General features: G+C 24.7%; 4 protein-coding genes across 4 annotated transcripts; all 4 read left to right on the forward strand.

The window, feature by feature from the left end:
- Nucleotides 1-611: 611 nt before the first annotated feature.
- On the forward strand, nucleotides 612-3365 carry LOC122850090. Its single transcript, XM_044149100.1, has 2 exons — nucleotides 612-657; nucleotides 730-3365. The coding sequence occupies exons 1-2, from the start codon at nucleotides 612-614 to the stop codon at nucleotides 3330-3332; spliced, it is 2649 nt and encodes an 882-aa protein (XP_044005035.1). The 3' UTR covers nucleotides 3333-3365.
- Nucleotides 3366-7033: 3668 nt separating this feature from the next.
- On the forward strand, nucleotides 7034-11825 carry LOC122850082 (uncharacterized protein PFB0145c-like). Its single transcript, XM_044149091.1, has 3 exons — nucleotides 7034-8037; nucleotides 8259-10817; nucleotides 10898-11825. Exons 1-3 carry the CDS (start codon nucleotides 7039-7041, stop codon nucleotides 10934-10936), a joined length of 3597 nt encoding a protein of 1198 aa, XP_044005026.1. The 5' UTR covers nucleotides 7034-7038; the 3' UTR covers nucleotides 10937-11825.
- Nucleotides 11826-12245: 420 nt separating this feature from the next.
- On the forward strand, nucleotides 12246-14206 carry LOC122850694 (T-cell immunomodulatory protein-like). The gene is made up of 3 exons (XM_044149826.1): nucleotides 12246-12375; nucleotides 12430-13472; nucleotides 13943-14206. Exons 1-3 carry the CDS (start codon nucleotides 12246-12248, stop codon nucleotides 14204-14206), a joined length of 1437 nt encoding a protein of 478 aa, XP_044005761.1.
- A 413-nt stretch (nucleotides 14207-14619) lies between these two features.
- LOC122850695 (suppressor of Mek1-like) lies at nucleotides 14620-16398 on the forward strand. Its single transcript, XM_044149827.1, has 6 exons — nucleotides 14620-14656; nucleotides 14735-15024; nucleotides 15156-15245; nucleotides 15389-16019; nucleotides 16164-16244; nucleotides 16391-16398. The coding sequence occupies exons 1-6, from the start codon at nucleotides 14620-14622 to the stop codon at nucleotides 16396-16398; spliced, it is 1137 nt and encodes a 378-aa protein (XP_044005762.1).
- Nucleotides 16399-16404: the final 6 nt, after the last annotated feature.

Below are 16404 nucleotides of genomic sequence, written 5' to 3' on the forward strand. Positions count from 1 at the left end.
ACTTTGATTCACTTGATTTGGATATTTTGGATTGAGTCATATTTTATAAAATGTGGTATGCACAATAGTTTATAACCAAGATAATTGGCAATCAGCGTTGCCACTGGTTGTCACAGCCAAATATAAAAATGTGCACCTCTCGGTCCTCAGGTACCTCGACCAGATGCTGAAGAAGCTGAAAGCACGTGTTGCAAATTTGACTTGTAACTTGATATTTTTTAATCAAATTTTTTTCCAACTCTGATTCATGTAATCTTTTAATCTAACTCAATTTTAATGATAACTGTTATTTTAATATTGTAATAATAAAATTAATTGTTAAATAAATTAAAAAGCAATATTTATTTTTTATTTTTTATTATTTTAATTTTATTCGTTAAATAGTTTTATATTTTCCCGCCTAAAAAAAAATCAACATGGCCGCTTTGTTGTTGTGTTTTTTTTTTTTTTATTTTTTTACATTTATTTGTAGGTTATGGGCTCGTTTAAAAAAAAAAAAATAAACAATAACAAAATACAATAATAAATAAAAAAAATTGACCGACAATAAAAAAAAAATATTTATAAAATAAATTTGTGTTTAAAAATTAATAAAATAAAAAAATTACAAAATGAATCATCATGATATTTTTCATCAGCTTGAAAAATATGAAAAAGGTTAAATTAATATTTAGTTAGTTTAAATAATAATTAAAAACATTATCTAATTTTTTATAATTTAATTTACAGAAAAAGAATTTGACTTGTCACCAGAGGACAATGTCAAAATTAAAAAAATATGTGAAGAGTTCAATGACATGTCAATAAACAGTCAACATTTACAAACAATTTTATTGCTATTAAATAATTTGTCTGTTGATGTTTTATCAAAAAGTGAAACATTTATGAGTTTAAAAGAATATAGACTAGTTAAATTTGTTATTGAAAAAGCAGTTACAATTGGAATATTACCATGTCTTTTGCCTGGACTTGTATTTACTCGTCAACAGTCCCACGTACAATTAGAAAATTTACCAGACATGGTTAAATACAACAGACTATCATCAACAATAAGAGTACTTGTTGATTGTCATGATGAAATAGCTCTTAAACCTGCAATACAAACTCAATTAAATGTACTTCTAGGTGGTCTTTTACAGCTATCACATGCTCCACTCAGTCCACCAACCGAATCACCACCTCAAAATCCATCAAAATTCCACATGACTAAAGAAATCCACAACAAATTAAGCCAAGATCATGAAGAATTTACTCAACGACTTGACAAGTTTATTAAAAGCTGTCAATTGTCTGACATCATCAGAGAAATGTTTATTTACAGTGGATCCAAAAATATACCAAGCTGGCTACGTAAACATGCCAAAAGCTATATCATTAAATCAATCATGCAGCCAATTGGTATTGCATCATTATTCAAAGTTGATGGTATCACTGAATCATCAAAAAATAACTCAAACAACATTGATACTATAACAAAATTAATAATCAAGTCACATGGTCCAGATCCAGATGCATATTTCACATCAGTATGCTCACAAATATTAGATTTTTTAAAATTTAAAAACTCCAACAATTCATTAGATATTTTTTCAAGTTTTATCATCAATCTTCATGATAATTATCCAAAAATTTGTCAAGATAAAATAATAAATATCATTGTTAAACCATTGATGATTAAAGTTGAAATATCTGATGATAATTTAATACTAGAAAATGAAAATAACGTATCATTATGTATTGAAAATTTAAGCAAATGTTTCAACATCAATAATCGTGAATTTAATAATTTATTTTGTCAATTGATTAGACATATTTCAGTGCCTTTATTTTATATGTTTATTAAAATTCAATCTAGTGTTTTGTTAGTTAAAACACAAGTCAAAGATATACTAATTAATTTATTAAAAAATGATAATTTAACTGATAAATTATTTCAAGTTTATCTTGAGCTTGATGATAATTCATTTGGTGATAAATTGTCATTTAAATTTGGCTCATCAGGTGGATTAGAGATAATATCAAAAATTGAAAATATTGAATATGAAAAAATTGTTAATTGTTTGTATGATTTGGTGATAAATCATGATGATTTATCAACGTCATTATTTCATTATTTACTTAAATCATCGGTAGATAATAGCCAAGTTGAGACATCAATTGAAAATGAAGAAAAATATATAAATAAAAAAATGGAATTGATGAAGTTATTGATAAAACTTGCAAACAATAGAAATATACAAAAAGCACAAATTAAAAATCCAATAAATATACTTAATTTTGTTAAATTATTATTTGATAATATCAACAATGATAATAATGATGAAAATATTGAAATTTTATACGTGAGTTTAATGTTGATTAAATTAATACTTGAAGAAGAAAAACCAAATGATTGGCAGCCATTTGATGAATTTTCTCTATTTTTGATGAACAAAAATATACAAATAAATGACAATTTAACATCAACAATAAATGAGGTAATAACTATAATAAAAAATAGGGGAATTAAATCATCGAAATTTTATCAAGACACAAGTATTGATGATAAAAACCAACGAGAATTTGATGAAGCATTAAAAGACACGAATGATCCATTGCTTCCAGTGCGAGCACATGGTTTAATGATATTAACTAAAAAAATTGAATCATCAGATTCAATTGCACTTGCTAAAAAAGATTTGTTGTTATCAATATTTCAAAAAAATTTAACTGATGATGATTCATTTGTTTATCAAATAGCAATAAATGGTTTATGTGCATTGGCATCAAAATATCCAAATGAACTTGTTGAAATACTTGTTAATGTTTTTATTGATTTACCAAATGATGATGATCATGATGATAATATTATAACACCAGAAAATAGAGTTAAACTTGGTGAAATAATTATCAAGACAATGAAAAAGATTGGAGAATTGTCATACAGTTATAAAAATATTTTAATAAATGGTTTTTTACGTGGTACATGTGATAATGATTATTTGGTACGTGCTTCAAGTCTATCATGCATTGGTGAACTATGTCAAATACTTGGCTATCGTTTATCTGGTGAAATAAAAATAATATTATCACATATTGAAAATATTATAACGACTGATAAATCACCAGAAGTTAGACGTGCTGCTGTTATGGTTACAACATTATTATTACGTGGTCTTGGTAAAGATGCACTTGTTGAACTTGGTCAAGATTTATTGCCACTTTATCGTGGTATTAAAAATCTAAGAAATAATGATGATGATGAAGTTTTACGACTTCATGCACAACTTACACTTGAAGAATTTGATGATATTGTACAAAATTTCATGTTTTATAAACCAATGATGCGATAAGATGAATTTGATGCTTTTTTTTACTCATGATAATAAAGGATAAATATAATATCATTGATAATTAAAAAAAATTATTGGTAATTGTTAATTTATTTTGTAATTTTTATTAATTTTAAAATAAAATATAATACTGTTTAATTTATTAAAATAATTAGCTGATATTAATGTTTTTTTTTTTTTCTATCAAACAATATTGTCTTGTGCATAGAAACTATTAATTTTATATGATATTTTAATCATTCAATCATATTTACAATAATTTTTTCTCAATCAATAGCTTACGAATTTTCTAATTTTTGTTTCGTCGTACTATTTTTGTTTTACATAATAAGAGACTGTTAAATAATCATTTATAATTTCTACGTCAAACTCACCAACTCCATCAGTCATTAATAATTCCAATTGTTTTTTTCGATAGTTAGATAATTCGTCTGCTTTTTTAATTAACTCAGAAGTTACACCTGTGAAAACAACGCCAAACTGCTCCAACTCTGGTGAATTTTCAAGAATTTTAATTGCTGATTCATTGGTAATTTTCATGCTGAATGGTAAGGCCAATGAGAACATATTTTTGAGCAATTTAATAGAAGAATTAGTGATGTTATTATTATACCCGTAACAATCAAGTATTTTTAAATGATTCATCTTGGAAATTGCCACAATACCTGCATCAGTTAAGTTATCACAAAAAATGTGTAGTACGCGTAAATGTCTCATGACATTTGCAACATTGTATAAATAATCATCAGTAACTGGGCGTTTTCTGATAAATAATTTCTTGATATTTACAAAACTGCTTGCGCTATCAATTTTTTTTTCCTGATAAATACAGTCGTCATAATGGACTATCACTTCAGGACTTCTCGAAGACAAATAATCGACTAATTTTTTGGAACATTTTATACCACCAATTTGGATTCTTTCCAAGGCTTTTAGTTTAGAAACCACCTGCAAAACAAATAATTCATAAGTACGTATATGCAAAGATTAAAAATAAAATTTTTGCTATTTTTTTGTGTAACAGATATGAAGTTGAACTTACACCAAAGAAGTCTTCTAGAAATTCAGCGTTGTTTGCCATGCATTCAGACCAATTTGACAAATTCAATTCAGTCAATGTATCAGCAACGTTTAACAATGAATTGATTAGAGCAACAGGTATATATTTACTATCAATATGTTGAAATATAATTTTCAATACTTTTAGTTTAGAAAGACCTGTAAATGCATTATCTAATATTGCATAATCAATGTATTTAATTCGTATTCGAAGTTTCACGAGATTTGGACAATATTCATTGATAAATGGCACTATGATACAATGACTATATGCTGTCAAGTCTAATTCTGTTAAAAAACGACCACATTTATCAAGCAGTGATATCAAAAAACTAGATTGTCCATCGATTGTTGGATAATTTTTAATTAAATAATTTGGATACTCATCATATTCCCAATGAGTTAGTTCAAGTTTTTTGACATTAAACCAAGAATCTTCAAGAGCACTTTTCCATTGTTTGCAAACTAAAAAAATTAATTAATTATCATTACTAAATAATTTTTTAAATTAAATAAATAATATTATCATACCCAATGCAATTTTTGATCTTTCACATGCTGGAAGATACATGAATATTTCAGCCAGGCAATCATCATTAACATGTTCAATTATCAGCTTATCTTTGGTGTATGAATCGTCGTCATCATCATTACCATCATGGTGACAGTGTATCTAAAAAAAATAATCAATATTTATATTTAATGACAATAATTCAATACTCATTGCAGTTATTTTAAACTAACCTCATTATTTATTTTGCCAAAAGCACATGTTGTAAATTTATATTTTTTTACCACGTTTTTTTCCCACTCTGGTTCACGTAATCTTTTGAACTGGCCCATGATGCTAATTGTTTTAGTTTTTTTTATTAAACAATTTATTATATCTTGTTAATAAAATTATTAATTTTGCTAAAAGCACGTGTTAAAATTTGACTTGCAATTTTTTTATTTTTTTTCTTCCAACTCTGTCTCATGTAGTCTTTTGAACTGGCTCGCATTTTGTAATAAATGATATTATTTTTTTTTTTTTTGTTAAACAATAGTACTTTGTCAATTTGTTACTTTTTACATTCAAATTAATTCCCGCGCTTAATAATAAAAATGGCGTAATAAATAATTAAACTAAATAATAATAATCAATAAACTAAAAAAAACTTTATCTAATACAATAAACAACAAACATAGCATACAATACATTATTTTATTTCATTGTAAAAATACAATGTTAGTAATATTTATAAATTATTAAGTGTATACTTTACACATGCATACATGGCATTTTCATCATGGTCATGGTAGAAATATACATACATGCATACGTTTTTAAAATAATGCTGACATTGTATTAAATAAACTTTATTTAAATCATAAATTAAAATACACATTAAAGATAGAAGATTAAAATCATTGATAGAAGATTAAAATTTAATAGAAGATTAAAATAATAAAAATACATAAACAAATGATTAATTATATAAATAATACATATTAAGCTTGTTACATATTTTTTAACTTATTTTTCTATTTATTATCTTCTATAATTTGATTACTGAGTCAAATGTATACAAGTATGTTAAACATTGTATTGCATCAGTGCAATATTTATAATGTTCTTTATCCAAATTTCTATGTTAATAAACATGTAAATTTCTATTTTATCTAATTGTTTTTGTAAAGTACAACAATTTTGCAAATCTATAAATACGTAGAATTATCAAATAATATAAAATTTATGATTAACAATGATTAATGTAACTAAGCATGTACAATAAATAATTAACAGTACAATAATAATATGACAACACATAGATTTACACACATGCAAACAAGATAATGCGCAGTAGAATTTTCGTACATGGACATACCTGTATATTTCTACCATGCATTTTCATTAAATTCTCATTAAACCTTTGTTACCAATAAACAAATAAAATATGACAGTGTGTGTAAAAATTTGTAATATTTATAAATGTGTGTGATAAAAACGTGTGTAATCAAAGCTGCAGGTTAACAGATAAACAAAACAACACCGGTTTTTCTCTACACACAAGGTCAATAACTTTTAAAAAAAAAAAAAAAATACATCATTAAATATCAACAAGGTATATTTGAATATTTCTAATATTAAAATAATAATAAATTAATAATTTATATTTTTATTTCATGTACATAGTTCCAACAGTTTAATGATTGACACAAATAAACTTAAAAATAAATAAATAAAAATATAAAATAAACAAATAAAATAAACAAGAAAATGGAGGACGACGACAGTAAGTTAGATTTAGGTTGTTTATCTACATCAGAAGATTCGTCGTCAAATCATAATATACCTAGTGGATCATCATCATCATCTTCATCATCATCATCATCATCATCACCATCATCAGTTAATTCGACTGCGGGATTTTCATTAAACAAATTTAATGGACATAAATACAGTTCAGATAATCACTCAGGTCAAACTAATTCCAAGAAACTTGATGTGAGTTCAGATGATGAATCATCAGATATTAATGAAGATAATTACAAGTTTCGAAATAAAAATTATAATAATTTAACAAGCAGTAGTCAAGATGATGATGACGATGACGATGATGAAGATGATGATAATGATAATGATAATGATGATGATGATGATGATATGGTTGATAAAGTTGATGATAAAGACGAAGATGATATTGATGATGATGAAGATGAAGATAAAGATGTAGATGAAGATGATGATATGAATGGGGATGCTAGAGGTGGAGACATGCCATCATGGTGGGAAACAAAATCAAATGGTTCTATTGAGTATGACATTCAAGATCCAGTCAATAATGACAACACAAACAACGAAAATATTGAAGAAGATAATGATGATAATTCCATTGATAATATGCAAACAATAACTGAATCGCTTTTAAATAAAAATATAAAATCAATTGAAGAAAGAAAAAAAATAAAAGAAAATGAAAATTTAAATACAATAGTAAATAATAATAATAATGCAACCAATGAGCATGAAGAACATAATAATCATTGGAGATTATCACCAAATGAAAATTCAACAGTCGTTAATAGACCAGCCAGCCCTCAACCAGGCTGTTCTAAACATTTCGATACTATTGAAAAGTCTTTTAATGAAAATAATAATAATAATAGTAATACATCAACAATAATAACAGCAACAACAACAACAACAACAACAACAACAACAACAACAGTTAATAATAAAGTAACACGTGATGATGAAGGGTATTCATCCAGTATAATACGTGATTCAAATGATGTGTTAGATATTATTAAAAAATTAACATTTAATTCAGTTTGTAGTGGTCTTTCATATTGGCGTAGAGAAGATAGAAAACGTTTTATCAATGATTTAAATAATTTATTACCATTTTATTTAAAAAAAGGAACTAAAAGACAATATGAGAGTGATGATTGTGAGATAGTGTCAAGTAAAAAAGTTGATGATAAAACATATCCAGTACAAACAAAAAAAAATACAATGAATTTTCCAGGAAGAGGGTATTCTCCACTCCCTAGTGAAGTTGAAGTCATTGAATATCATGATAAAAAAGTAACACAAAGACGTGATACTATTGACATTACATCAAGTGATGATGAATCATCAACCAGAAAAATAAATAATAAGGTAATTTATTTATCAAAACATTTATATCATTAAATTTTATTTTAATATTTATTCATTTTTTTTTTTTTTTTTTTTGGTTCAAGATATTATCCATGTTATTCATTCTTTCTATCTGTATTTGTTTAAAAAAAAAAAATCAATTTTATTGTTGATAGAACAGTTGATTGTATTTAATTAATTATTGTATTTGTTTTTGTTTTTTTTTTTTTTTTTCTGTACAGAAAACCACGCATAAACAACAAGCACCAGAGGAGTTAGAAAATAAACCTGCAAATCAGGATACATCAAAGATAATGCTACCACCAATAATTGAGCATCCATCAAACGATAAAAATAAAGGCCACAAACGTGATCATTCACATGTATCAAAATTACCAACAAATATACCTCAAGTTGTTCAACAACAACCATTTATACCAAAAGAATTGCCTGTATTATCAGGTGTTCAAACAAATAAAATTTTAGCAACAATTGAAAATCGTCCATCAACAAGTTCAGCATCAGGAATCACTCATCCAGTGATAAATAATATTAATACTGTTAAAACAAAAGTACCAGAATTATTAACAAATGAAATGAATGGATCTGTTAATGAAACATTGCAATTGCAATGGGGCGTCAATGATTTAGCAGCAATAAATAATAAAGAAACATCAAATTTATTACCACCAACAACATCAATAACTGCTCCAGTATTAAAATCACATAAAACATCAACAACAACATCCAAAACAACGACAACCACAGCAACAAAAAATAATTATAATCCATATATTTATACTGGAACCATACCAAAGCAACCTGTTGTTCCATCAACGAGTGGAGTACGTATTAATAATAATAATAATGAACCAAGTGCTTCTGATTATCTTGAACGTCAACGTCAACAATTAGAACAAATAAAACAACAACAAATAAAGCAACAAAAAATACAACAACAAGTACAAAAACAACTTGAACATAGACTACAAAGCAAACAAAAATTACAGCAACAAGAACCACAACAACCACCAAGAACACGTGATTTACTCCAACAAAATTTAATACAACATCAAAAGAATTTATTATTAAATAACGTTATCGATGATTATATCGATAAAAATGATAGTAAAGTAAAAAAATCAGAAGTCACTCGTATCAAGGAGGAACATCAACAATTACCAAATAATGACGTTAAAAAACCATGTCAAGAAATATACATTAAATTACGTGCAATGTTTCCAAATATTAAATCAACATATATCAAACGTTTTTGTCCTGAAAATTGGAATAAAACTCAATCTCATGAAACACAGCTTTCACAAATAATTGAAAACTTGTTGTTAAGAGAAGGTGAATGGGAATATGATGTATCACATTTAGATGATCATGATGCTGAAGTTGATGATGTTCTGTCAGTTGATGACTGCTATCAGCAATTAATTGAGTTATTTCCAAACGCTGAACCTGGTCATATGCGTAATGTGGCTGAAAGATACCACGAATATGATAATGATTTAAAATCATATATTGAAACAAATTTATTACAACCAAGTTATCCAACAAGAGAACAATATTTAGCAAAATTAAAAACAACAGAAGAACAAAAACGTTTTACAGATAATTTTGATGTTAATTATTTTCTTGAATTATTTCCAAATCCAAAAGAATATTTTGAAAATCCAAATAGAAAATGTGAATTTATTGCTGCTGCATCTGAATTTTTAAAAAATCATTTTAAAAAAAATAAAGTTAAAACAGTTACATCAACATATCAAACTTGTAATTATAATTTAAGTATAGCAGCACGTCGTTTATTAAATATTGGCTGTGATATGAAAACAACAAGAAATGGACAACATTTTCCAACAGAAAATATACAATTATTACAAGAAATGGCATACATTAAAAATTTACATATAATTGAGAAACATATTAAGGATAAAATTGATAATGAATACAAAGAATTCAATACGTTGAAAGCTAAAAATCAATTATTAGAATGTCAATGTTGTTATGATAATGAATGTGTACCATCAAAAGTATCAACATGTGAACAAGGACATACATTTTGTAATGATTGTATATTAAAAGGTACTGATTCAAAAATGGGTGATTCAGATACACATATTAAATGTTTTACAAATTGTGATGCTGAATTTAGTTTATCAACATTACAAAAAATATTAAATCCATCAAAATTTCGTATTCTTCTTGAGAAACGTCAAGCTGCTGAAGTATTAGCTGCTGGTTTAACTGGTTTAGTATCATGTCCATTTTGTCATTTTGCAACAATACCACCAGAAGGTGATAAAGTATTTAAATGTTTAAATACAGATTGTATGAAACAATCATGTATTAAATGTAAAGAACCAAATCATGTACCATATCGTTGTGATGAAGTTGGTAAAGCTGATAAAACAAGAAAATATATTGAAGAAAAAATGACTGAAGCATTATCACGAGTTTGTTATAATTGTAAAAAAACATTTATCAAAGAAGAAGGATGTAATAAAATAACATGTACATGTGGAGCATATATGTGTTATCTTTGTGATAAAAAAATTACAAATTATGATCATTTTCGTGGACAAGGATCAAATGATCTTACACGTTGTCCACTTTACAGTGATAATGACATGCTCAATTATCAAACAGTTAAAAAAGTTGCTGAAGAATTAAAAAAAAAATTAACTGCTGAAGATCCAACATTAAATATTGATATTGATTCAATGCTTCCACCCAAGCCAAAACCAAAATCTGGACCTCATGAAACAATTGCTGGTGATCCAAATTTAGCTGTGAGTTTTTTTCTCATTTTCAGTTAATTATATTTAATTTACTCTTGTTATTTGCTAATTTATTTGTATTTTAATTACAGGCTATTCATGCTGCACGTGTTCTTGGGACAATTAAATAAATTATAAAATTAAAAAAAAGAGTAAAGATTGATAATTTTATAGCCATAACTAAAATTGATATTTGTAGTCCAATTAATTTTTTTTTTTTTTTAATTTTTGTGCTCGTTTGAACAACCTGCATTTTTCTTAAACATTTTTTGTTTCTTTTTATTATTTGCTTGGTATAATTTTTTTTTTTTTTTTTATTAATTAATTAATACTATTATTATTTTTTTTTTTTTCGCGTTTAACAGTATTGCTGTAAATTTAATTATTTAAAGGAAAACATAAACGCCTTTTCCACCTTTTCTTCATTTTATTTTTTTTCTTATAATTTTTGAATGAAAATTTTTTGCAATAATTTGCATAGTTTTAATCAAGATTTAGTTGGCGCAAAAATGAAAGAAAAGGTACCTGATAATTAATAATAATAATAGAATAATTACATTATATAGATAAATAATTAATTAATAATAAAAATTGTCATGTTTTTTTATACGAGGATAATAAATATATTGATATTATAAAAAAAAAAAAATCATTTAATTATTTTTTTCTCTTTATAAAAGTCGAATGTAAAAAAAAAAAATACTTGAAGCTTCGAAATACTTTGTCGTAGATAAAAATAAAAAAAAAACCTAATTCCTAGCGACAAAAAAAAATAATAATAATTAACTTAAACTTTCCTGTTTTAATATTTTATTTTTATTTTTTTATTTTTATCAGATAACGTCATTTTTGTTCTGTCAATTCATCAACGTGTAATTTTTTACTTGCTATTTTATTTTCTTTACAATTCAACTTGAAAGTATTACAAAAAATCAATAAATATTTCTAAAATAATTGTATTATTTACAGTATTATTATCAATTAAAATTGTAATAAAAAACAAAAACAGAGAAGCAATGTGATAAATAGAAATAAACTGTTGATTCATCAGTTAAAAATAAAAATAATTAACAGCGTGTTAAAAAACTATTATCAGTTAACCAAAAAAAATAAATATTTAACAACAAAACAAAAAACAATTTAAAAAAAAAAAAAGTATTTCTATTATTAAATTTGTGTGATATAAAAAAAAGAATGAAAAAATTATTTTTAATAATATTTTTTGTAATTAAAATAGTTGCAAGTAGAGATGAAGGTCAACGTAATATATTTAAAAATAATTTACAAGGTTTACCAGCAGCATTTGGTGATTATAATTCAGACAGATTAATTGATATTTTTTTAATTGATAAAAGTAGAAAAAAATTTGATATACTATTGGCCCAAATTGAAGAGCCATTATTCAAAAAATCAAATTTAACATGTAGTACTGATGAAGTGATGACAAGTATTGTACCTGGTGATTACAATGGTGATGGTTCAATGGACATTCTCGTAACAACCACAAGTATTAAAAAAACCCCAAATAATTTAACAAATGTCTACGTCATCTGGGGCAATGATGATGATGGTAAATTAAATTGTTCATCGTTAAATAATAAAAATCCATATATCCAAATAAAAGGTGAGCCATTAATTGTCGATTACAACAATGACATGATTGTTGATATATTTGCAACAAATATCAACAATAAAAGAACATTTTGGTCATTTGAAAATGATCATTTTAAAAAATCAAATAATACTAAATTTCCAATTGAATTACCAAGTATTAGAGTACCACATGCAAATGCATTTTTAGATTTAAATAATGATTATTATTCTGATCTTGTTGTGACAACAGATAGTCATCTTGAGGTATGGTCTAATAATAATAATAAATATTTATTAAGTAAAAATATATCATGGACAGATGATGGTATTGATGTAAGTGATAATGGACATATTGGACAATCAATTTATCTTGATGTTCAAAGAAAAGGAAAAATGGATTTGATTGTTCCTGTTTGTCATGATGAAATGTGTAGAAATTGTTCAATATTTGTTCATGATAATCGTTATTATAATTTGAATATTAATTTTACAAATGAAATTGATAATGAAGAGTGGAGTTTTTTATCACCAAGTGAATTTAGTGATATGATTTATAATAATATGATAACACTTCGAGCTGGTGATTATAATATTGATGGATATCCAGATTTATTGGCTACATTGATATCTAAAAACACATCAAAAATTAAATCATTTTTATTGCTCAATGAAGAGTGTAAGAATTGTGATGGTTTTAATAGAACATTTAAAATTCAATGGCAAATGGCTTTTGGTGAATTTAATAATGACATTGTCATGGCTGTTTTTTATGATTTTTATCAAGATGGTATACTTGATATTATCATGGTTAATTATAATAAAACATATGATGAATATTCATTGGATACATTTATTAATGGTGGTAATTATGATGCAACTTTTATACAAGTCATGGTTACAAGTGCTAATTTACCTGGGCCATCAGTTTCATATACTGCTGAATTTTTAGATGATACTAAACAAACTTCAGTTGCTTCACAATTATCACAAAGTGCACATTTTTCATTAAATTTACCTTATATTATATTGGGACTTGGAAGAACAACAAATGTCGTTGAAGAACTTGATATTGGGGTTTGTATTTTATCTGGAAATATATATTTTTTTTTAAATAAAAAATTATCTAAATGAGTCTTCTTATTTAAATAATTTATATGCAAATAATAACAATTGTAATTATTTAAAAAAAAAAAAATTAATCAATAAAAAATAAGCTTGAATTTTCAATTATTAAAATAATTTTTATAAATATTTTTTATTATTTAAATTAACATTGATAATTAAAAATAATTTTAAAGCAATTTAAATTATTTATTTTGTGTTTTTAATTTACATTGTTTTATGTAAAAATATAATTTAAAAAAAAAAATAATAGTTGTCTTGAATTAAATAATTTAAATAAACATTTAAAAAATATAAAATTAAATTTTTTATTATTAAAATATTAAATGTTAAAATTGTTTGAATAATAATATTAAATATTTATAAATATATTTTGATTAATATATTTATATTTTAATAATTGTTAATATTTTTTTTTACAGATTTCAGGACGACATCGTTCATGGGATCGTATTATTCCCAACATGCAATTAGTAGTGACACCACAACCACTCGACCAACCAAATAAATGGACAATCCGTCAATTCATCAGAATAAATAATACCCTAAAAACAATTGCAATATTTTTAATATCTTTATGGTTTTGTCTAGCAGCAGTTATTTATTTATTCTGGCTAAATGAATGTAAAGAAGATCAAATTGAACGAAAACAAAATGCCCTCAAATTTCATTACGATGCATTATAATTTAAAATATATATTTATTTAATTATCATTCAATTATTAATACATTAAAATAATATTTAAAAATTGTAACAATAAATATAATGAGTCATTATTAATTATTATTTATTATTAATGACATTAATTTCCTTTTATAAAAATAAATTTCGCTATTTTATTTTTAAATTTCCCGCTATTATTTTTACTCAATTTTTTCATTGGTTCATATTAAAAAGAAGGGAGAGATATATATACTTTCTTGGAAATGCTTGAAATAAAGGCTTTTTTTTTTTTGTTATGTATATTTTGATGAATTATTATTATTATTATTATTTTTGTCAGTTAATTTTATTATTATTGTCTTTAAACGACGTCATTAACGATATTAATTTTTGAGGTGTGATGGATGTTACAAAAAGACAAAGCAAAAAATAAAAATGGAGCATGTTGAAACAGGAAATAATAATCTTAAACGTAAAAGAACAAAATCATCAGATGATGATAAAATTAATAATGATATTGTTAAATTAAATGATTATAAAATTATTGAAGGCAAAAATATTAAAAGTGCTTTTATTGTCAGTGATTTATCAATGAATAAAAATGATCTTGGTGATAGTATTACTGTTAAAAAAATACCAATGTTTAAAAAAAACGGTGGTTTAACTGAATTTACTAAATATATTACAATTCGTAGTTGTAATAAAAAATTAACAAATACTCAATTAGCACCATTGCTGACGAATTCCGAGAAATTAATCATTATTAACAAAACACAAAATCACATTGATGCTTCAACTAATGATGGTGATAAAAATAATTCAGTCGAGTCAAATAAAATAGTTAGTTAAACATTTACACATTAATTAATTAATTAATTAATTATTTATTTAAAATTATGACAAGTTTTTTTTTAGCTATAATTTGTTGTTTAAATAAGTTTTAATGAATTTTTTATTTTAATGTTTTCAAGGAAATGGAGGCATTGATGTCTGATGAAATAAATAATTCAATAAATAATATTGAAAATGGGAATAATAATCAACAACAAACTACATCAGAGGTATAAATTTATAAATAAATTAAAATTAAAATAAATTAGTATTGTTTTTTTTAGTAGAAAATTCAAATGTAACCAACAAAAATTATTAAAGAATAATGTTTATAAAATTAGTTGATTGTTTGTTTAATTAATAATATTTACAGATACTTGAGGAGAATGATGGTGATGCAATGGAGAACGATGAAGACGAAGACACACTATCATTAATCATAGAAGAGCTTGATGAAAATTCTCGTAGTTTAGTTGAAGAAGAAGAAGAAAAAGAAGAATTGAAAAAAAATGCTTATGAAAACACCGAGTCAAATAATGAAGAAGTGGATGAATGTAATGATGATTCAGTTGATCAAGAATCAAATGTATCATTTGGACAAGAATTAAGTGGTTTAGTTGAAGATGATTGTTCAAATGTCATTGATTTAACACTAAGTGATAGTGATGACGATGATGATCATAGAAATGGTGTTGTTTTTATGAAACATTTAGACAATTGTTTTGCTAAAGCTAGAGCTTCAAATGGTCCAAAACGTAATGAGAATAATGATGATGTTGCTGTTGTTAAAAAAGAGCTAGAATTAATTAATTCTAAAGAAAAAATAAACACAGGTGGGTCTCAAGATGATAATGAAAATAATAAAAATACAAAAACTCTTGAAAGTACAACTGAAGCTACTGATAATAATTTATATTATAAAATAAAAGATAAATTTTCATGGGTATTTAAAGATGATGAAGGACAACATACTGATAATACCAATAAAATTGGTGAATTTTCTGGTAAAAAAATCAGCAAAATAGAAATGAAAAATAATATCCAAGAAGAAGAAAATATTGTTGACAATATTGATGCTTCAGCTGATGATTCATTGACTGAATCAAACAATGATAGAAAAAAAATAACTATTTTGTCTTTAAAAACAGTTAGAAATTTTTTGACAAAAAAGAATATTGATAGTGTTGCTGTAAATGAAAATTCAATTTTACAAAAACAAAATGATGAAGGTATTAGTGATGAACAAACAGTAAAATTATCTGAAGAAAAAATAAATGATAGCTGTAAAATAAATGAGAAAAAAAATACTGATGAATCAGTAAAATTATCAGACAAAAATAATGAAATTGAAGATGAAATTTTATCGATGTTTGAGGAATATGATCCTGA

This window comes from Aphidius gifuensis, linkage group LG2, assembly GCF_014905175.1.
Source record: "Aphidius gifuensis isolate YNYX2018 linkage group LG2, ASM1490517v1, whole genome shotgun sequence".
In the NCBI taxonomy this organism is placed as follows: Eukaryota; Metazoa; Arthropoda; class Insecta; order Hymenoptera; family Braconidae; genus Aphidius; species Aphidius gifuensis.